This window comes from Emys orbicularis, chromosome 2, assembly GCF_028017835.1.
Source record: "Emys orbicularis isolate rEmyOrb1 chromosome 2, rEmyOrb1.hap1, whole genome shotgun sequence".
NCBI classification, from domain to species: domain Eukaryota; kingdom Metazoa; phylum Chordata; order Testudines; family Emydidae; genus Emys; species Emys orbicularis.
Genome location: NC_088684.1, coordinates 295687913 through 295709576, shown reverse-complemented (window position 1 = coordinate 295709576; position 21664 = coordinate 295687913). Strand labels below are relative to the sequence as shown.

At 61.4% G+C, this 21664-nt stretch overlaps 1 protein-coding gene across 1 annotated transcript in view; it reads right to left on the bottom strand.

The window, feature by feature from the left end:
* Positions 1–207: 207 nt before the first annotated feature.
* Positions 208–21664, bottom strand: part of MYO1G (myosin IG) — a 64723-nt gene continuing 43266 nt past the window's right edge. Inside the window, exons 21-22 of the mRNA XM_065397809.1 lie at positions 20171–20325; positions 208–364 (exon numbers count right to left, since the gene is read on the bottom strand). Coding sequence (XP_065253881.1) covers positions 208–364; positions 20171–20325 — 312 coding nt within the window. The remainder of the gene's footprint in view (positions 365–20170; positions 20326–21664) is intronic.

The window sequence follows — 21664 nt, the reverse complement described above, 5'->3', positions numbered from 1 at the left end:
GGCGGGCTCCAGGCTCCGGCTGGCTCCGGCCACAGCGATGGACTCACTTAATAAAAGGTTACAAAACCCTAGAGAAAAACCAAAGGAAGGGAGGGCCCGATGCTGAGCAGGGCCCGGCGCCCTGCGTCCCAGCTCCTCCCCGCGGGTTCGCAGCCAAGCAGCCCCTCCCCGCTGCTGTCCAGCCGGGACGCGCCGGGCGGCCCTGGCTCATCTCCTGGGACAGTAAAGCACAAAGCCGTCCCGGCTCTTGCCGAAGTCGGGGAAGGCCAGCTCGTGGCGCGTCTCCACGGCAACCAGCCTCTTCCTCCCGCGCAGGCTCAGCTGGATACAGTCCGACACGCGCACCTGCAGCTCGCGCTTCGTCCTGGAGGGGGGAGAGAGAGAGAGAGCGGGTCAGCAGGGCGCAGTCACCGGTCGGCAGGGGGGATTCTCGTGCCCAGGAGCACGAGGGTGCGTGTGCGTGCGAGGACACGCGTGCCAGCCGCACTGCACTGGTGTCAAACCTGTGCACGAGCGCGGCGACAGCTGTGGCTAAGGCCCAGCTCTGCTGATTCCAATGGGAGTTAGGAGCCTAAATACCTTTGAGAAGCTGCGCCTAAAACCCAGCTCCGGCCAGGCCGTTTGCCAGGGCAGGGCGGGCTCAGGCGTGTGCCGCTGTTATTTCAGCAGGGAACGAAGCCAGCAGCCTGTCTGTTTGACACCCCAGCCTGCCGCACGTGGCACCTGCCAGACTGACACAACTGGGACGTGTGAGCTTCACACGGTGGGTGTTAATTGGGGAGCCTAATTGTCCCGCTCCCATTTCTAGCCTGCCATGGTTAACCGTGTTCCCGCCGGTCGGCACCGCGAGCGAATCCTGAGTCATTCTCAGGGCTTGTCCACACAGCGCTGGCAAGGTGCCTCAGCGGGCTCTGACGTGCTCTGATGTGCGGGCTGACTGCCCCGCGTAGCCCCTCGGAAAGGTACCTCGTTCACATGAACAGGCTCGGCTTCGCTGCGCCGTGGAGACAGGCCAGAAGGCGCTTCCTGCCTTGGCTTACCTCGCCTGTGCTTGCAAGGGAAGGTACGGCTGGGGAAACTGAGGCATGGAAGGGTTCAGTGACGCAGTGCTAGTGATAGGATTAGAACTCGGGCTCTGCTGGCTCCCAGTCCAATGCTTGGACCGCGCTCACAATAGCAGGGAGAGCTGGGGAAGGTCCGTCAGGCTTTGCCCAAGGTCACACAGCAAGTCCGGGGCCCAGCTGAGCACAGAATTCAAGAGTCTTGATGCCTAATCTTGTGCCACCAGCTCCCACCTGACCTGGAGACTGATTTCACTTCAGCAGGGGTGGCCAACCTGTGGCTCCAGAGGTTAATATGCGGCTCCTTGTATAGGCACCGACTCCGGGGCCGGAGCTACAGGCACCAACTTTCCAATGTGCCGGGGGGTGCTCACTGCTCAACCCCTGGCTCTGCCACAGGCCCTGCCCCCACTCCACCCCTTCCCGCCCCCTCCCCTGAGCCTGCAGTGCCCTCGCTCCTCCCCCAACAGAGCCTCCTGCACGCCACGAAACAGCTGATCGGGAGGTGCGGGAGGGAGGGGGAGGTGGGGTTGCCGATGGGTGGGAGGCGCTGGGGGCAGGGAGGGGGAGCTGATGGGGGGCTGCTGACGTATTACTGTGGTTCTTTGGCAATGTACATTGGTAAATTCTGGCTCCTTCTCAGGCTCAGGTTGACCACCCCTGCACTGGAGGATCTAGGCTGACGGGCCCAGAGCTGGGAAACGAACCCAGGTTTCTCTGTTGCTCCTGCTCTTAAAAGCGCGGTGGGGAGGAACTGGTGTCTGCAGTTCTCACCTGTCAAACATCAGTCCCTGGGGCTGTGCCTAGGGAATTGGCTGGGGTCCCAGAACACACACCTCCTCCTCCCTCCGCAGCAGGTCACTCCAAGGACACAGGTCAGCGCTTTGAACCCATCTCCCATCGCTGCAGTTGGAATCTGCGCCAACGGCGTTAAAGGGCCAGACGCACACATGGGGGCAGTTCAGGTTCTCTTGAAAGTGGCCCCTTCTAACCAAAATCCTGCCCCTGAGCTCCCTGAAACTTCCCAGGGCTCAAAATCCAGCTCAGAATTTTGGGGTCCTGGTCCACAGCTGGTATAAACGGGTGTAGCTCCGTCAATGTCAGTGGTGGACTTATACCAGCTCAGGATGAGGCCCTATGCTTTGTAATCTGCAATAAGCAAGGAGACGGCTGCGTGGCTACAATCCAGCCACGGATAAAGGATAGATGACAGAGGTGCAGGAGAGCCGAGAGGTAACGCTGCGTCTGAGACAACACGCAGGTAGGGAAGGGGACAGACCTTTCTCCCCTTGGGACAGCAAAGCCCTTCAATAGACAATATTATTCCAAGCCTGGCTGAAATCCGGCCAATGAGCCGGTGGAGAGGGTTAGAATTAGGCTCGGCAGAATTTGAGTTTTTAGAATTTCGAAGGATAATATTGATGTTTGATTTTAAGCATTTTGTTGCATTGATTTAAATGTTCACAGCTGTGGGAAATTGCGAGGGAGGATCAGGCAAGGGGGAGTGGGGGGAGGTCTAGACCAGGGGTAGGCAACCTATGGCATGCGTGCCGAAGGCAGCACGCGAGCTGATTTTCAGTGGCACTCACACTGCCTGGGTCCTGGCCACCGGTCCGGGGGGCTCTGCATTTTAATTTAATTTTAAATGAAGCTTTTTAAATATTTTTAAAACCTTATTTACTTTACATACAATAATAGTTTAGTTATATATTATAGACTTGTAGAAAGAGACCTTCTAAAAACGTTAAAGTGTATGACTGGCACGCGAAACCTTAAATAAGAGTCAATAACTGAAGACTCAGCACAGCACTGCTGAAAGGCTGCCGACCCTGGTCTAGACAATAATTAGTTAATGACTGGAGGTGCTGAGATTCAAAAAGTTAAAGCTCTATAACCATTAAAACACAACCTGTCAACATCGCATGCCAAAATACACCAAGTGAATACCCCGAAATCAAACCCTACTCAGTTCTCAAGCAGATTTTTCTTACTTTGCCGATTATTACTGATGGAAAGCTTTTGGCCGTCGGCTCGTGTGATTTACGGTGAAATTGACACCTACTGATAAAAATCGAACCCTCCCAAGCCTGGTTCCAGTGTACAAAGATCTTATGATTCCAAAATCCCCATGGGAAACAGATTATGACTTTATCTGTGTCTGATGTCCCAATAATTACTGCCAAAATAAAGCTGTTTACAGCCTTTCACAGCTCTATCGCCACGCCTCTACCACGGATAGATCCGCCACCGTGCGGGGCAGCCAGTCCGTAATGACGGACAAACCCAGCCTGGCACAAGGAGATCCACTGGGAACTCCACCCTTCATTTCCGCTGAAAGAATCAGAACCCCCTGACCTCTCACATGCTGCTGCTCATGTCACGGTAGAATTTCTCTGGGATGTTTTGAGAAAAACACATTGGAACAGGAGTCTGGCCTGGGCTGGCTGGTTTTACTGGCCTTGCTGCAAAGAAATGCCCTTTAGTGTGTTTGCTGGGGCTGGCATGACAAATACATCAGCCCCACCAAACGTCCCCACCCCTCATTAGAGCGGGGCGATGAGAGGAGGCACGTGAGCCTGGCCCCTCCACCCCAGCACAAGGAAGACCTGGTAAATTGAGCATGTTACTGTCCCAGCACCATACAGCTCCCAGCGGACTCCTGCGGAGGGAAGCAGGACAGGGGAGCATGGAGAGGAGGCAGCGGACTGCCAGGACACAGAGCGCTGAAGGTGGTGTTGGGGGCTGAGGGACATGGCAAGGGGACCGGGACACACAGGAGGGACGTGGAAGGGGGGGCAGAGAACTGGGGGAAGGGAGGGCATGGTGCAGTACAGGCTAGGCAGGCACGGGGGGTTGGCACAGATGGGACCAGGGACATGGGGCGGGGGGGTACATCTCCATTGCAAAGAAAAACCCACGGCACCGAGTCTCCGAGCACAGCCCAATTGACTCCGGCTCACGGGGCTAACACTAGCAGTGTAGACGGCCGGGATCGGGCTGGAGCCTGGCCTCTGAGACACCCCCCCCCCCCCCGAGCTCCCTCCTGCAGCCCTTCCACCCCACGCGCAGCTAGGCCCCTGGCTCGCCTTCAAGAACCAGGGGTAGCCCACACCAAGCTGAGTCCGTGGAGTCCAGCTCTCCCCCAAAGCACACAGGGCCTGAGTGTGTCTTTACCGAGCTGGTGGAGCACCGCTGACCGCCAGGGAGCCCCATCTGCGTTAGAGCGGACGGAGGCCCAGCAGTCCGAGCGCACGAGCCCCACGTGCGAGCAAGGGCGTCCGTGTCCAGCAGTGCCAGAGAGCTCTACGCGCACAGTCTGACAGTACAAACCAGCCACGAGCACCCTCGCGTTTCGCAACCCCAACCGCATCACTGGGCCGGCCCGCCAGGCGGCTGCTTTGACTCCCCCTCGCCCGGGGAGCAGCCACAGGGAGCTCTGACCAGACTCGGGGGCGGGCCCGTGGGCCTCCAGGGGCTGGCAGGGCGTGACGGCAGCTCACCTAGCCAGGCCCCGGCTAGCTCACAGGGGGAGCGGAGCAGCGAGGTTTCAGCAGCGCGGCTTCGGCAGGGGCTGTACGAGCCTGCCTGGAGCGCCGGGCAGTTACTCAGTGCTCGTTACTCGCGCTGGCTAGCTCTGGTGTAATCACGCCCCGGGACTGCAGTCTAGACGGGCCCTTCCAAACCGTGTGACGCACTCAGGGCCAGATAAATCACCCTTGTTTACGTGGGGCAGCCAAGGCAACAGAAGCTAAACCCGAAAGGCCCCGGTTACTCTGCCTGGGAGCGTCCCAAATGGACCACGAGCCCTCGCTCTCCACGTGGGCCCGAGAAGGGACCGTTCTGACCATCTAGGGAGGGGCTGGTGGGAAGGGGGGCGGTTGTTCTCGGGGCTTTGATTCACTCATCGGTCTCTGAGCACGTTCCCTGGGGCCAGGCCTCGCCACCCCCCACCCCCACCCCGCCGTGCTAGCCGGCCTGACAGCTGTCGCTTTTGTGAGCCCACGTGCTGCCACCTCGACCCCGGCGTGACCCGCAGGTCGCGTGTGTCCTTTCAGAGCAGGGAACCGAGCCCAGGAACCAACAGCTGGGCCAAGGCCCCTTCCGGCTGGCTGGGGTCTGACGAGGGGCTAGGAACTGCGGGGGAGGGGCTCCTGCCCCACGCCTTTGATCCCGAGAGCCAGAGCACAGGGGGGGCAGGAAAGGGCTAATCGACACTGGCCCCTGTGGGATGCCCCCTGGCCTTCCCCTAGGGCAGTGCCAGCCCCCCCCCATCACAGGTGTCTCCTGGATATCGGGCCCCACTCCCAAAATCTCCCTGCGTTCTTCGCGCTGCATTCCTCCCCGCCCCATCTTGGGAGTGGCACGGCTTCCTGCCCCCTCTCCCTGGCCTGGCAGCCCCTCCAGGGAGCAGGGCAGGAAGTCAGGAGCTGGTGCCATGCAGGCCATCGCCCCGGGCAGCTCACATGGCTCCTCGCTGGCATGGGGGGAGCTGGCTGGAAAACAAAGGGGCCGTTTCTTCGGCGCTGCGGGGAGAGGCAGCTGGTCGGGAGGCCGCTGAGGCGGCACTATTTATACCCCAGCCAGTGGAGCGAGGAGAGGCAGCTCCCAGCAGTCTCCCCGGGGTGAACTGCGGCTTCAGGGATTGGGCTGCACCCAGGGGTGCGCTCGGCCGGGGATCTGGCTCCTGGGCCGTAGGGGGAGGAGGAGGAACGCGAAGGCACGTCAGCCATGAACCCAGACCGCACAGTGAGGGGAGCAGTACAAGAACCCACGGAGAACAGCCCGGGCCAGGACCCCCCGGCCACCGACACATCTAGAGCTGGAGGCATCAGCCTCCAGCCATGCACAGGCACATCCGGCCCTGGCTCTCCCCCGTGGCCACGGCAGGGCACCCCACCCCCGGGTGCAGGCATCCGCACACAGCTACCCGCGGGCCCGTGGGCTCCCAGACACCCTGCGTCCACGCCCGTCGTCCTGCACCCACACCCGGCCTCATCTCGGTTCTGGCCTCGGAGCTCTGCCCCCTCACCGAGCCCGGGGCACCCCTTTGCTGTCCCTCTGTCGCCCCTCAGCACAGCGGTGGAGGCAGCGCCCACCCCGGCCCGGTGTTTGGCTCAGACCTGCCGCCAGGCACCCAACGTCCCCCTCCAGCAGCTGTTCAAAGACACCCCCTGCCCCCAACAAGCCATTGCCTGCTGCTTAGACCGACTGAGTGGAGAAAAGGCTGTTACAACCACAACGACTCGAATGGGGAAGGGAGGGGGGCTGGGGCTGAAAGGGCAGATCCTGGTGCTGGTGCCCCAGGGAGTGGATCCTGCTGCACTCAGAGGGGCTGGGAGTGGGCACATCCCGGTGCTAGTGCCCAGGGGGTGGATCCCGTTGCACTCAGAGGGGCGGGGAGTGGGCAGATCCCGGTGCTGGTGCCCCAGGGAGTGGATCCTGCTGCACTCAGAGGGGCTGGGAGTGGGCAGATCCCGGTGCTGGTGCCCGGGGAGTGGATCCCGCTGCACTCAGAGGGGCTGGGAGTGGGCAGATCCTGGTGCTGGTGCCCCAGGGAGTGGATCCTGCTGCACTCAGAGGGGCTGGGAGTGGGCAGATCCCGGTGCTGGTGCCCGGGGGGTGGATCCCGCTGCACTCAGAGGGGCTGGGAGTGGGCAGATCCCGGTGCTGGTGCCCAGGGAGTGGATCCTGCTGCACTCAGAGGGGCTGGGAGTGGGCAGATCCCGGTGCTGGTGCCCAGGGGATGGATCCTGCTGCACTCAGAGGGGCTGGGAGTGGGCAGATCCCGGTGCTGGTGCCCAGGGGATGGATCCTGCTGCACTCAGAGGGGCTGGGAGTGGGCAGATCCCGGTGCTGGTGCCCCAGGGAGTGGATCCCGTTGCACTCAGAGGGGCTGGGAGTGGGCAGATCCCGGTGCTGGTGCCCAGGGGATGGATCCTGCTGCACTCAGAGGGGCTGGGAGTGGGCAGATCCCGGTGCTGGTACCCGGGGGGCGGATCCCGTTGCACTCAGAGGGGGTAGGAGTGGGCAGATCCCGGTGCTAGTGCCCAGGGGGTGGATCCCACTGCACTCAGAGGGGCTGGGAATGGGCAGATCCCGGTGCTGGTGCCCCAGGGAGTGGATCCCGCTGTGCCTGAAGGGGCAGGAGGGCTCAGGACAGCGCCCTGAGCTGCAGACCCACCCAGCTGTGCGCTGGAGAGAGTGAGATCAGGGTGGCATCTTAACATCAGGGGCAGGATCCCCTCGGCTTGTCCCGGAGGACTCAGCCCCACCCCAGCTCCTCCCCATGCAGGCAGCTCTGGGGCGGCCCCACCTGAGCCGAGCGCGGGGACTTCCAGCACACGGACACCCAGCAAACGGGAGGATCCCAAGGAGGCCTGGGGGCGGGGAGGAGACGCTAGGAGCAGCACGTACCCCCTGGCTGGCCCAAGGGGAGAGGACACAACAGAGTGATGAACCCCAGCAGGAGCCGGCCGCGGGGGCGAGATCAGTGCTTCGCAGCCGTAGCCCAAGGAAGCCCCAGCTCACAGACCAGGAAACTGAGGCTCCCTGCCCGAGGGAGGGCACAAGGGGGCCCCCTGACGGAGCCGGGCTTGGGTCTCAGGGCTCCCACCCAGGGCTGCTGTGGCAGGGCGTTGGCCCGCTCCTGGCTCTTTCCTAGCCACAAACCGCCGAGACCTTCCTGTCAAACACCTCGTGCAATGTACTGACCGCGGTCGCCCCGCCGCCCTTACAGACCCCACTGTTAAGAGTTCACACTCCTTAGCACTCAGCCACGCCGGGGGAGACGGCCAGCGTCCTCCCCGGCCAGATCCCTCCTGGCTCGGCCTCTCAAAACCCTGCAGTCCCTCTACCCCCGGTGCACGTCCTTCCTGTGCCTGTCCTACGGGCTGGGCTAATGGGCTGATTAGCCTCTGGGGCCCCTCGGCCCAATCTCTCCCTGGGACCCAGCTTTGGCCTGCAGGGTCACTCCGGGGGGAGTGAACTGGGGATCCAGGGATCAGAGCGCTGGCACAGCGGCGAATGCCAAGGTGGGGGGTGGCCACGGAGGCTGCAGACAGCGGCAGTGGGCGGCTGAGGCCAGGGTCTGTGACGCCGCAGAGCTGTCTCCGGAGAAGCCCCAGCCAGCAGACGCTAGGGCACCCGAGCCTGCAGACACCAACCTCAAGTGGCTTTTCTCCTCTCCAGCTCCTGGGGCGCTGCAAGGCCTGAACAATAACAGAGGCAAGGGCAGCCCGCCAGCGTGGCAGGCTGTCAGCTCCCAGCCTTCACCGTTCCCGCCTCCCCCAGCCCAGGCCTGGCGCCTCCTCCTCCCTCGGGCTGCCCCGCTGGCTCAGGGGTGACCCCTGGAACTCGGCCAGGGGAAGGGGAGTGGCGGGGGGGTTCCAGCAGCTGAGAGGTGGAGCAGGCTGGGATTTTTGTCCTCCCCCAGCTTGCCTACCAGGAACCCTCCCTGAGCTCTGAGACCTCTCCCCACCTGAAAGCCCGCCTGCCGTGGATCCCTCCCCGAGCATGCCCCTCTCCCCAGCCACCTGTTCTATCTCTCCAGGTCCTCATCACCTTGGTAACCCAGCCCCTCCCACCACCCCTCCAGAAGGTAGTGCATTAAGATCCCCACCTTACAGAGGGGAAACTGAGGCACGGGCTAGGTTAAGTGACTTAGTTGTATAGAGTGTGCGGCTAAGCCAGGAACTGACCCCTGGTCTCCCCACTCTTCCATGTACTAACCCTAGCGCACACCTGTCTGAGCCTGCCCTGCCTGCCAGCACAGCCCCCAGCCCCTTGCTCTCAGTGGAGTCCCAAGGCTTGTGGGGGGGGAGGGGTGAGCAGTGTTGCACCCTGCTAGCTCGCTGGCCGAGGGATGACTGAGGAGGGGTTTACCCCCTCTTGTGCCCCTAGGCATCCGTGACTGCGACAGCAGCCGGGCTGCTCAAGTGTCGGTGTGTGCGAGAGACGGGGGAAAGGAGTTTGTTGCCCCCTAGAGGCCGTCCCGCAAAGGGGATAACCTCACCACTCGCAGCAGCTGAGGGAGATTCTCCTCTAGCTCCTGTGGCAGAGGCCTGTGCTGTCGGAGCAGTCGGCCACACGTCCTCTCCCAGGGGCTGTATGTGGGTGTGTGTGGCCGAGCGGACAGCTGTGGAGGCTGTCTCCGTATGGGCTGTGCTCATGGATTCCTTACCAACACTCGGCACCCGAGGCACAGTTGCCCTCTGGCTCCAATCCCCCAGGGCCGGCATCAGACCCTGGGGAAGTGCACTGGCACAGGGGGTGTTCTGGGCAAGGCGGGAGTGGGCCTGGCCAGACTAGCCAATTCCCCCTGCCACAAGCCCTAGCGGGGCTGGGGCAGCCTGTACACTGGGGGTCACAGCAGCCCCTGAATAGGGGAGGTGCAGGCCGGCTGCCCCCTAGTGCTGGGGCAGTGTGATTTCCCCCTCACTCTCTGGAAATGCTGGAGGGTCGTGCTCACAGCCCAGCCTGGAATAAACCAGCTCTCTGGCTCGGTCTGCGTCAGCGGCACTTGCACTGCAGTAAAATATTAATAAAAGCCAGACAGATCTGGGGCGAAGCAACCCTGCGGAAGTGATTATCTGTGACGAGGGAGCCTCGCGCCCCTGCCCGCTCTGCCCAGCGGGCTGGGATTCTCCCTTCACCCTGGCACAGACGTGCCCGTCCCTGATCCATGCCCGTCCCTGACCCGTGCCCAAGAGCGCAGCATGTGGGCGTCAGCAGCTCCAAGGATGCCGAGCAGCAGCCAGCTGACTGCACAGACGCATGGTCCCTGCTGCCGTGTCCGAACCCCCCTCGCCGGAGCCGAGAGACGCAGGGCAATCACCACAGGGGCTGGACCAGGCTGGGCCGGGGGCCGAGGACATGGTCTAGAGAAGGGGATGGGGACCTGGCCCCAGACAAAGAAGAGAAACTGGTCTCCACTGATGGGACAGGCCCCAGGTGCCGACCTCCCACTGAGGAGGTGGGCCCTGGGCACCAGCTCTGAGCTCCGATCCCCACCGAGGTATCAATGTCTAGCAGAGAGATGGGCACCAGAGCCGAGATCCTGAACCCCACTCATGGCACCAATCTGCAGGCCCAGGGGACCGAGCCCAGCTGCAGGCCAGGCGTCCGGCTCACAGATACCACCCCTCAGCAATGGGGGGCCCATGATGGGCCGGTCACCTTACAGCTCCCAGGCCTATGGGAAGGAATCACTGGGGTGGGGGGGCATTCCCCCTTAGGTGGGCAGTGCGGTGGTAGGTTCTCATGAGACAGCGCCATATGGTGGCGTAGCTGCAAAATGCCCCCGGCAGACTCCTATGCATCAAATGGTCTCCCATTGCCCTTCTTTCCCGGACACGAGGAAGCCAGCCAGAGTCAGACGTAGCCCCTTTGCCCCCACACCTGGCCGTTCCTGGCAGGACCCTCTGCTCTCTACCGCAGACCCCTCTAGGCCATGCCCACCTCTCTCGCGCCTGGCAGAGTTCGGGAGCTGCTCCTTCCGCAATGAGTCCACAGAAGTTACTCGGTGGCTTTAAGCAGGGTCCCAGTCCAGCTAACAGGGTGGCTCACTGGATCCCTCCGGGGGGTCACTGATCCTGTTACCATAGCACTCTGTACTGTCCAGACGCTCTCCTGTGTACCCACCATTGTCCTACGGAACTCTCTGCCACAAGACATCGTCCAGGCCAAGAACGGAGCAGCACCCATACAGGGACTGGCCATTTATATGGGGAATCAGAGCATTCACAATTCAATGAGACTGATTACAAGGGATATTAACCCTCCTGCTTCAGGGCAAGCCAAGCACTAACTGGCTGGGGTTAGGCAGAAACTCCCTTAGGTATGAAGTTCTGGGCCCGCTAGAGGCAGGACGAGGTGATAGAAATCTCCACCGTGTGAGGTGCTGCATCTCCTGCCAACAGGGCTATCGACACTCAGAGAAGTGGCCACCCAGCAGCGAGCGGGGACGGGGCCAGGAACAGGAACAGACTGCGTCAGCATCGCTGCATTTTGCATCAATGCTCGTGCCGCTGTCACCCTGCAACCACTCAGCCAGGGGCCCCTGGCGCTGCAGGCAGCACGCCTAGACCGCAGCAGCGATGGGTGGAGGCCTGGCCGGGTGGCAGGGCTTGCTATGGGCACACAGAGCCTGTCTGGGACGCGTCTGCGCCAGACAGCGAAACGCCCCAGGGAAAGTGGAGATGGAAACACCCCAGATACGTCCACCCTGAGCATCTCCTGAGGGCAATGCAGGATCGCGAGACCGCCAGGGCCTGGCCTGATTCAGCAGGAATGTGGCTCCCGCCGGTTCCCCGGATTTACCCCACTGGATCAAGCCACTTCCCCTTCCTCCTTAGGAATGAGCATCACCTCCTCCTGCTGCGCCGCCAGCCCCGGTGAACCTTGGAATTACACCCGCCATGGGTTTGGCCCATATCCCTCGTTCCCTTGAGCGGGTTTGTTGCATTTCTCTGAATCCCTTCCAGCTTCTTGCTGCAGCGCTGGCCGGAGCTGGATGCAGGGGGGCCAAGAAGCCAGGTCCTCAGCGCCACACCTTGGTCACTCCCAGCCTCAGGGACGGCTCCCTGCCACCCCCAGCCCCGGGGGGCCCCTGCTCCCAGAGCTCCATGCTGATATCCTCACAGGGCAGAGCCCTTGAAAGCTTCCGGTGAGTCAGTGGGAGCTGGAGCAGGCCCCAGAGCCAACGCCGGGGCCCACGGCCGAGGAGCAGAGCAGCGGCAGCAGGCGCAGTGCCCGGCTCTGCTGACACAGCGCCATGCCAAGTTGCCACAGAAACACGGTCCCTGCAACAGACAGCCTGTGCCTCACACCTTGTCTGCCTGCTCCCCGCCCCCGCCTTCCAGCTGGCGGCATCCCGGCAGGAGACAGGCTGGGGGCTTCTCAGGGCTCTTCCCAGCCAGTGTCGGCGGGGCTGGCTCCTGGCTCCAGCCCCCACCTCTGCAGCCGGCGAGGGGTGAACCCCTGGAGGGGTGCATGCCACGACCAGGTGGGAGGGGAGCACAGGCTCCCTGGGTGACCCAGCCCTTGGAAAGGTTTCCAGCAAAGCTACTGCCCTCTGCGATGCCAACCTGGGCTGGGACCTGCCTGACTCTGCCCTGAGCCTCTGGCTCACCCCACACAGTCAGTCTGGCTGTGCCCATCACCTAGGGAGACCAGACAGCAAGTGTGAAAAATCGGGATGGGGGTGGGGGGTAATAGGAGCCTATATAAGAGAGAGACCCAAAAATCGGGACTGTCCCTATAAAATCGGGACATCTGGTCACCCTCCCAACACCGTGGCCTCTGAAGCCTCTTTACTTCATGTCCCCAGTGGCGTTTCCCCGCGCCCCCGTGAGTGACAGCGCCAAGCTGGGAGAGCGGCTCATACACCGGGCAGCAAACTGGGCCAAGCCGGCAGTGCCGCCCGGGCAGGTTCTCCCCTCTCCTCTCTCACCTTGACACCTTCCCGCTCTCCCTGCTTTTTTCTTCCTCAGCTCATTAGTTAGTCGCAGCTGTTAATGAGCTTTCCTGCAGTTACCTAGCAACCATCTCTGGGCTCGGAGCCATCTGCAAAGTGGGACACCAGCTAGGCTCCTTGTGCAGGGGCGGCTGAGTGTGCAGGGTGCCAGCCTGGCCCGCCCGGCTGGATCTCACCGCAGCCGCATTCTGCTCTGACGGGTTCCTCTGCCCTGCCCCACGGGGGGCAAAGCCGCTGAGCCCTGGCGCACCGAGCACCCCACATGGTTCTCAGCCATGTCTGTACCAGGCTCCCCCATTCACCGGGGTTGAGTGCCTCCCCGGAGACCCCAGAGCCAACACGGGGCCGAGGTGCAGTGCTGGGCGAGCAAGCGATCCCCATGGCCTACGGCCTCTGGGATACACCCACCTTGCTGTGGAACATCTCCGGCACGTGGGGGCTGCACCACGCAGAGCAGTGTGTGTGTGGCCGGGAGGTGATGACTGGTAAGGGCCAGATACGGGGGGGCAGTGGACTGGGATACAAGGGCCTGGGTTCTGTTTCCCAACTCTGCTCTCAACATGATCTGGAGCTTTGGGAAAGCCACTAGGCTGCTCCCTGCCTCAGTTTCCCCATCTGCCCAAAGGGGAGCCTGAGACCTGCCCTCACTGAGGCTTAGCTGGGGGCCATACATGCTCTGCAATCTTCGGAGGGTTGGAGCTGCGTTTCTCAAACTGTGGGTCGGGACTCCGAAGTGGGTCATGACCCCATTTTAATGGGGTCGCTAGGCCCAGCATTAGACTTGCAGGCACCCAGGGCTGAAGGTGAAGCCCCAACTCCATCCCCACCTGAGGTGGCAGGGCTCGGGCTGCGGCCCCCTCTCCCCCCACCAGGGTCCTGTGATAACTTTGCTGGCAGAAGGGGATTGCGGTGCAGTGAGGTTGGAGAACCCCGGAGCTAGAGGAACCCACCGTGTGATTTCTCCAGCCAGCCAGGACAGCAGCGAGCAGGCCCTGCCGCCCGAGGGCCGGATGGTGGCTTGTGACACCAGCAGTGCCAGGGAAAAGTATCAGGGGGGTAGCCGTGTTAGTCTGTATCTACAAAAACAACAAGGAGTCTGGTGGCACCTTAAAGACTAACAGATTTATTTGGGCATAAGCTTTCGTGGGTAAAAACCTCACTTCTTCGGATGCACATCCGAAGAAGTGAGGTTTTTACCCACAAAAGCTTATGCCCAAATAAATCTGTTAGTCTTTAAGGTGCCACCAGTGCCAGGGAAAGCGTGTCGGGGTTTGCAGATCAGAGCCATCTGCTCATCATTGCAGGCAGCAGCCACACGGACTCCCAGCCCCCAGGCCAGCATCATCTCAGCAAGGACGCTAGCGCCTCCCTGCTGCCCCTGCCCCCTGGCACTGCAGTGTATGGATCCTGCCACGCTGGGCACTGCTCCCTGGGGGACCCTGCCTTGGCCTTGCGGCTGGCGTCTGTAATGCTGACCTGGCCTGGGAGCAGCCCGAGTCGGCACTGCAGTGGGGGGCGGATCAGGGGAGCCCAGCCTGGGGCAGACACCGCCAGCGGGCTAGCGCTATTCCCAGGGTGTGTGGGGAGACGCACGGAGACGGGGGAGAACGCTCTGGAAGGGGCTGTTTCTCTGACCCCTCTCTCCCGCTTGGCACTAGCTTTGCAGGGTTCCCCGCAATAACAGAAGGCGGCAGTTCCCCCACCCCAGCCAGGCGCCCTGCCGTCACACCGGAGTTTGCTTCCCTCTGCAAACCTGTGGGACGCTGGCACATCTGGTCCATGCCCCAGCAAACTGGCAGGCTCCAGCGCGGCTGGCTTGGGCCCTGCAGAGCTCTGGGAACCAGCACGGCTGGAAGCACAGTGTGTTGTTTATGGCGAAATGACGAGGCTCAGGGTTGGCGTAAACCCGGCTGAGGACGCTCAGAGCTCAAGCACTCCCCAGCTATACATCTGGTGGAGCTAGGAGGTGCAAATTCCCTGACATCCAGCGAGGAGAGCGGGTGATGGACCCCGCTGGGGCTGGCCTCCTGCGAGCACCCAGGGACCAGGAGTGGGGCAGTGGGGGACGGAAACCAGTTACAAACAGAACATCATGAGAGTAGTAGCTTGGGTCTCCACAGCATCTTTCATCCCAGGGCGCTTTACAGACGGGTATACAAGGCTGAAATGCAGCCACCTCTGGGGTGGAGGATCACAACCAAGCAACAGAGCATGCTGCACAACAGCTGGTAGCGGGCACTTTGAGCCAAGGGCACTGGAGCAAACCCCGACTCAGCTGCAAAATGCCAGGGCCTTCCTCCGCCCACATGGCAGAGGGCATGTGAGTTTGTCTTGTGGCTAGTCAATGGGGTGGCTAGTATCACGGTGCTCATTTCACACAGCGAGTCAGTGGCAGGGCCAGGAGAGAACCCAGGAGTCCTGGCGCTGTCTCCAACACTAAAGATAAAAGGGCCACGCGAGCTTTAAATTCCAGCCCGATAGCCACGCCCAGTTCTGCCATCAGACCTGAAGGCCTAAAGGAGTGTGGCCTAGTGGCTGGAGCATGGGGCTGGGATTTAGGAGACCTGGGGTCAAACCCTGGCCTGCTGGATGACCCTGGGCAAGTCACAGCCCCTCTGTGCCTCAATTTCCCCACCTGCAAAACAGGTTTAATGACACTGCCCTCATTTGAGCAGCACTTTGAGATCTGAGCGGGGCATTACTAATTGTGCCCATGAGGGAGGGAGCCCTCGCGGAGGGAGCGAACTCCAGCTAGAGCTGCAGCGGGGATCCAAAGAGACGGGAGGCAGTGGGGCCCTCGGCTACCGACGGCAAGGAGCCATGTCTCGGGGGGGAGGGGCAGCGAATGGAGAAGCAGCTGTCGCTGTGTTAAGGAGACATGAGCACGGGGCAGGATCAGCCCGTGGCATTGAGCAGGGAAGGCTGCTAGGTGGCTATTAAGGCAGGACAAAAGAGAGCCAGGACTGAAATGCAAATGAGAGCCAGGAGCCGGAGCAGCTGTGGGGACTATTAAAGGGGCAGCCCCCTTCTCGGGGCGGGGGAAGGGGAACACTGGGGCCTGGGGAAAGCTCTGGCTCTGCCCTGCCCCAGTCTATGGGGAGCCTAGTGCAATGTCCGTCCAGTTGGACAGTTATTTCCTAACACCCCCCCACCTACTCAGCCGGGAAGGGGCTGTGGTGGAAGGAGTGTTCCCTGCCCCGGTGCAGAGATCATTAATGATGCTTCACATTCAGCCAATGCTGAGGCCTTGGCTGGGCTGGGACTGAAGCTGGTGGTGTAGCTGCTCTGGTGAAAACCCCTCGTGTCGACACGATGAAGGCATGCCCCGTGTGACTTGCACTAGTGCCGCTCTGGGGCTAGCTACACCAGTGTGTATAGTGCCTGCCCTAGGGGCTAAAATCCCACTGGCACATGGCCTGAGCCTGCTCAGGCTGTGGAACGGTCTCCGGAGGGAAGCGTAACCCTAGAGTGTAGGGCACAATCCTGCACTGGACTCCTAGGCATGGCCAGGAGGGTCCAACAGGCCCCTTCTGTGGTGATGCTACAAACAGCAACTAGCTACCTTCCCATTTCACCGATGGGGAAACTGAGGCACCAAGCAATTAAAATGGCTGGCCCAAAGCTACAGAGGGGAATTGGTGTCAGAGCTGGGGACAGAAGCCAGACAACCCCGGATCTCAGTCCTACACTCACCCCACACTGGCAGGGGGTGACATTCAGAGCTTCCCGTTTTCTTGGGAGACAAGGCAAATCTCCCGCCATTCTCTCCCCAAACTGGGATTAGGAGGAAGGATGCTTTGTTCAGGGGCAACCCTCCCCCTGCTGGCAACCCTCCCCCTGCTAGCCAGGCGCAGTCAGGGTAAGGACGCCCACAGACCCTTTCTTCTGGGGATCCCAAAGCCGTTCACAAAGAGGGCGGGAATGGAGGTCTGTGAATTAAGTGACTTGTCCAAGTCTATGGTCCCGACTCCAAGCCTGGTGCCCTGTCATCCCTCCATCCGTCATCCCTCCATCTGTCCATCCAGCCTGTAAAGTCCCAGGCAGGCGGGGGATCGCGCAGGGGGGAGTGAGAGAGGCAGTTCAGACTGGAGAGGAGGAAAACCTCAGCCTGGGCTCTCCAAAGGGGCGGAAGCACCTTCGACCGAGCGGGGTTGTAGGGAACGGTCCTGCCGTGGCCCCCACGCACATGGGCTAGCCGGGCAGTGTGACATCTCCCCCCTGCTGCTGGTTCCTCTGGCCCACATCCACCTGCTGGCTCCAACGGGGCCCACCCGGGACAAGTCTGTGCCCAGGCAGCTCCAATTCCCTGCTGCCACCCTTCAGCACCACGGCCAGCTCCTCGGCCACCAGCCGATCCAAGAGTACAACGCTTCCCAGGAACCCCCAGCTCTGCCCAGCCCTGCCCCAAGGCCACAGCGCCTCAGGGAGCTGAGGAATCCCTGCCCAGAGGCCAGCTCCCGGGCGAAGGCCCCACCAGCTCCAGCACGGAAACCAGGCAGGCGGTCATAGAATCATAGATCATAGAATCACAGATTATTAGGGTCGGAAGGGACCTCAGGAGGTCATCTAGTCCAACCCCCTGCTCAAAGCAAGACCAACCCCAACTAAATCCTCAAATCCCTAAGTGGCCCCCTCAAGGATTGAACTCACAACCCTGGGTTTAGCAGGCCAATGCTCAAACCACTGAGCTATCCCTCCCCACGATCTCCTCCAGCATGTTACCAGCTGATCTCCTGACCCACCCAATGACAGCTCGGTTCACTGGGAGCTGCCCGTGAGCTGTATGTGTGTGTGTGTGCGTGCGCGCATAGGCATGTGTGTATATGTGTGTGCACATGCATGTGTGGGACCCAAGAGGCAGTGGAGCCAGGGGAACTTGTGGGCAGACACACGCCCGCTCTCCAGTGTGTAGTGCCCTCCCCGGCCAGGACACATCGCTCTGGACGGGGTCAACTGCACCTGAGGGAGGCCAAGCTGCAGTGGCAGTCGCACCAAGGGACCAGAAAAGCCACAGGTTCCAGAGGGCCTGGCTTGCGGCAGCCTCGGCTCCTGGGCCAGCAGCTCCAGGAAGGTCTGGGTTCCAGGGCGTGTAAGGGAGGTGTGATGGGCCTGGCCTGCGGAGTTCTGGGGTGGGGGTGGATAGCCCACTCCTGGGCACACGTCTGTCCCAACCTGCACCGACCTTGCCGGGGAGGGAGAGGAAGTGGCTGGGTGCTCTGGGAGTGGGGCAGGGGCGAGCTGGGGCAGTCTGTCCGCGTCCGTGCGAGTCTGACAGTGTCCGTCATTCTGACCCGTCTGTGTCTATCTCCCCGCAAAGGGCGGGTGCTGGCCCTTTAAGAAGGCCCCACCCCGGGAGGGGCGTTACCATCTGGGGGCCCATGTGTGGGGCAGTAATTCCCTGCAATCCACTTTGTGACAGTGCTCTGGAGGAAGGGGGGGCAGCGCACAGCCCCCTCTTTCCCTCCCCCCCCCCAGCACAGCTCTTTTCTTCCCTGCGTCTGGGCAGACCTGTGCCAGCAGCTGCCGAGAGCAGATGGCGCCGGCTCACCCCCAGCCCCCTCTCTCCACTCTCCTCCCTCGGTCAATCCTTCGGGGGCTCCGGTAGACAGACATCCATCTGGCACCTGCTGCTCCGCTGTGGGCAGTGGCACGGACTGCCGGCACAGAGCCAGCCCCGTGGGGGTCAGCAGTGCCCCGTCCGCCAGGCTCACTCTGCAGTGGGCACCATGCTGCCCTCACCTGCACATGCTGCGGCCTCTCGCGCCTCCGCCCCACAGCACGGCCCCCGCCCATGCTACCGACACAAAGCCCCTGTCCGTGGCACTGGGCACAGAGTGTGGCACTGCCAGAGCCGGCCAAAGGGAGAACCAGACCCACATCACCTGCCTGCCCCTGGGCTCCTCACTCAGCTCAGCTGGGGGTGTGCCCCACAAAGGGGGCGAGCTCCCTCTCACAACCTCCCCATGCATGTACACACCTCTGCATGCCCACCCACACCCCCACCCACACATGGCTCCATATGGGTCTGTTCTGTCCCCCCGGGCGCACACCCTCACCCAGCCGCTCTGCAGCACGGCCACATGAACACACCCGCTTGTAGAGACCCCGGTCTCCATGCTCGGGCCCTGGTGCTCCCTGGAGGCCAGGGAGGGGAGCAGCCCACAGCCTTGGCGAAGGCTCACTAGCACCCCTGGCTGTAACCCGCGGAGCCTGGGAGCTCTGGAGCCGGCTTCATGCCCCCGGAGCCGGGCTCAGCCCCCTCCCAGCCAGCTCCCGCACCTGCTTTGCATCACAGTGGCGGGGCCAGCAGGTTCAGGAAGAACTCTCTAATCCTGCCCAACCCCCCACCCCAGATGGGAGCCCGCGGGCAGGGAGCCGCTCCTGGCCTTGAGGCTTGCTGCCGTGACAACTGGAGGCTGCAATGGGCCCGCGTGCCTTCGCACAATGCCTGATTAGGAGATTAGGCAGCACAGCCGGTTCCCCCTCGGCCTGCACGCCCCCCGCCTGCCCCCAGCCAGGAACCAGCGCCAGCAGCCTCCTCAGCTCTCCTCCGCCCAGGATCAATGCCCAGCATCCCTGCCAATGGAGCTACTCCAGATCGGCACTGAGGGACCGGCGCTCCTCTCCCTGCCAGCGCAGACACGGGCGGGAGGGCTCGGGGGTTGGTAACGGGCCGTGGAGCCTTTCGACTCTCGGTTGTGGGGTTGAATCCATCCCAGGCGCTGCCGGTGCCTGAGAGCGGGTCATAGACTACAGAGCCGGAAGGGACCGTTGGGATCCTCTCCTCCGACAGCCTGTATAATCCAGGCCCACCCCACCGGGAGCAAGGTTTGAACGGGTCGGGGGAGCCCCGGCGGATTTCAAGCCCAACACGTTAACTACTGAGCCACCATGGCTGGATAATTCCCGGGCGTGGCTCAGATCCACTAGCCACTGCCGGTCACCTCGAGCCGCCTAATGACAGTGACCAGCTGACAGTCGTTTGGTGGCCTTTGTCTGGGGAGCCAGAGTCTGAACGGGCCAGTGGGGCCAGAGCTCCGGTCACCCAGCCCCCCGACCCACCACTGTCTCGTGCAGGCCCCTAGTGCTTGGGAACAGGTTCAAGCTGATCAGTTCCTTCTCCCAAGAGAAGCTGCCATCAACTGCAGGCTTCTTCAGGGCCGAGCCAAGTACTAACCCCGGCCCTAGCTGCAGTTATCCTCTGCGAGGGCTATGACCCAGAACCGGAGTCATGCCACTCTGCTCAGCGCTGAAATGCTGCCACCTCTGGGGTGGAACACAGCAGCTGCTCGACTGCACACAGCAACAGCTACACCGGAGTTTAGGAGAGAAAATCTAGACTATTGCGTTCGGATGATACCTGAAGGGGAATGTAATTATTTAGCCTGGATTCTGGGGGACTGAGCCCTAAAACATCACAAGATCTGTAATGGTCACAAACAGTCAAGGTCCTACTTTATAGCCGATCTGCAAGACAGCACCTCCCTGAGCACCATACCATAGCCTTGGGTTCATCTCTGACTCCTAGGGAAGAGCACCAGCACTACCGGGGTTTTCCCATCCACACCCTGACCCAGCCGTGCCCCGATCCCCTGCCCTGTCCCTTCTTGTGTCTTGCACCAATGCCATCACTCACGTTTTGAAGTGGTCCACCAGCACCCCCACCAGCTCCCCAACTCGGTTGTCCTCTTCCGGCTGCATCTTATGGAAGCAGATGACCAGGTCGTCGTGGTTCTGGGTGTGAAAAACCACCAGCTGGTCTTGGCAGCTGGTCACGCTCACCCCCGTCACCTGCACAGGACAAACACGCTCCGGGTTAGTGACACGCCATGCTCCCTCACTGAGGCAGGGGGCAGGGTGCAATTCCCCACATGGCCACCAGGGGGCAAAGGGAAGCATGGTAGCTGGGAGTCTACGGTCACCCCTTTGCTATTGGTCTTTCATTTTCTAAGCCCACCCACAACCGGCCACCACATCAGCCAATGAGATGGCAAATTGGCTAGTGTTTGTTCCGCATGGAGATGATTCTGTATTCTGATTGGCTGATGGGAGGAGATGTGGCAGGGTCCAGGTGATGTCATCCCCTCCAGATCACATGTTCCTCTTCGCCATGTGCCAAGTGGTCCGTTGTGCCCAGAGACCAGGCATCTCCCCTCAGATCAGCCCCCCACGGAGAGGGGAATTTTCTCCAGGGCACAGTAGTTAAGGATAGAAAGGGCCCAGGTGATCTAATCTGTCACCTTGCAAGCGCAGGACTATTTCCTGCCCCAGCGTTGCCAGCTCTTGTGCCTTTATCATTAACTTTGCAGTACTTGATGTTTCTATTAAATCCCCAGCTCCCGGAGTCATGTGATTATACAGAGAAGAGGAGGGGCTGAGGTTCCTGCGACAGCAGGGAATTGATTTGGTGAGCGATGCCTAGATGATCCTGCCAAGCAACCCATGCCCCAAGTTGCAGAGCAAGGCAAGTGTTTGAGGCCTGTCTCATGATTTTTGACCGTTTGGGGTGGTGATGCTGCTGCCGCTGCATCCTGTCCAGGTTTAATGCTGGAGCAGCATGGTGCCCTCTGCCCCCCAGTTCTATTCACTGTAACACCACAGAGGGGGCAGCAGGAAGGAGCAGCAGCTAGTGGTTAGGGCAGAGGACTAGGCGTCGGGAATCCTGGGTTTAGTTCCTGGCTCTGCCGCTGATGCAATGACTTGCCCACAGGTGCCCTGCATCTCAGCTTGCTGCTCAGTTCAGCGCTCCTTAGAAGAGCGCCGGGGTGTTATGGAGGGACATGGACTCTGAAGAAAAGCGCCTAGCACAACAGAGATGCTGTGGCGAATATCTTGGGAAGGGCATTTGGGATTCTGCCTTATTACCCAGGTCTTGGGTTTCCCCATGAAAGGACATTTCCCAGCTGCTTCTGGATCAACTTCCAGCATTTCCCCAACCACCCTGCTTGTCCGCACTGGGGTTCAGGAGTCTCTTGGGGAAATCCCACTACTGCCACCAGCCATCACTGAAAGGGGGACAGAGCAGCTGAGCCTGATCTTCTCCATCCCTGCTCTGCCCACATGGCTTCGATCAGGGCTGCTGGCTGTGGTACCCAGCCTGCTGCTGATCCACCAGGGAGATGGGAGGGCT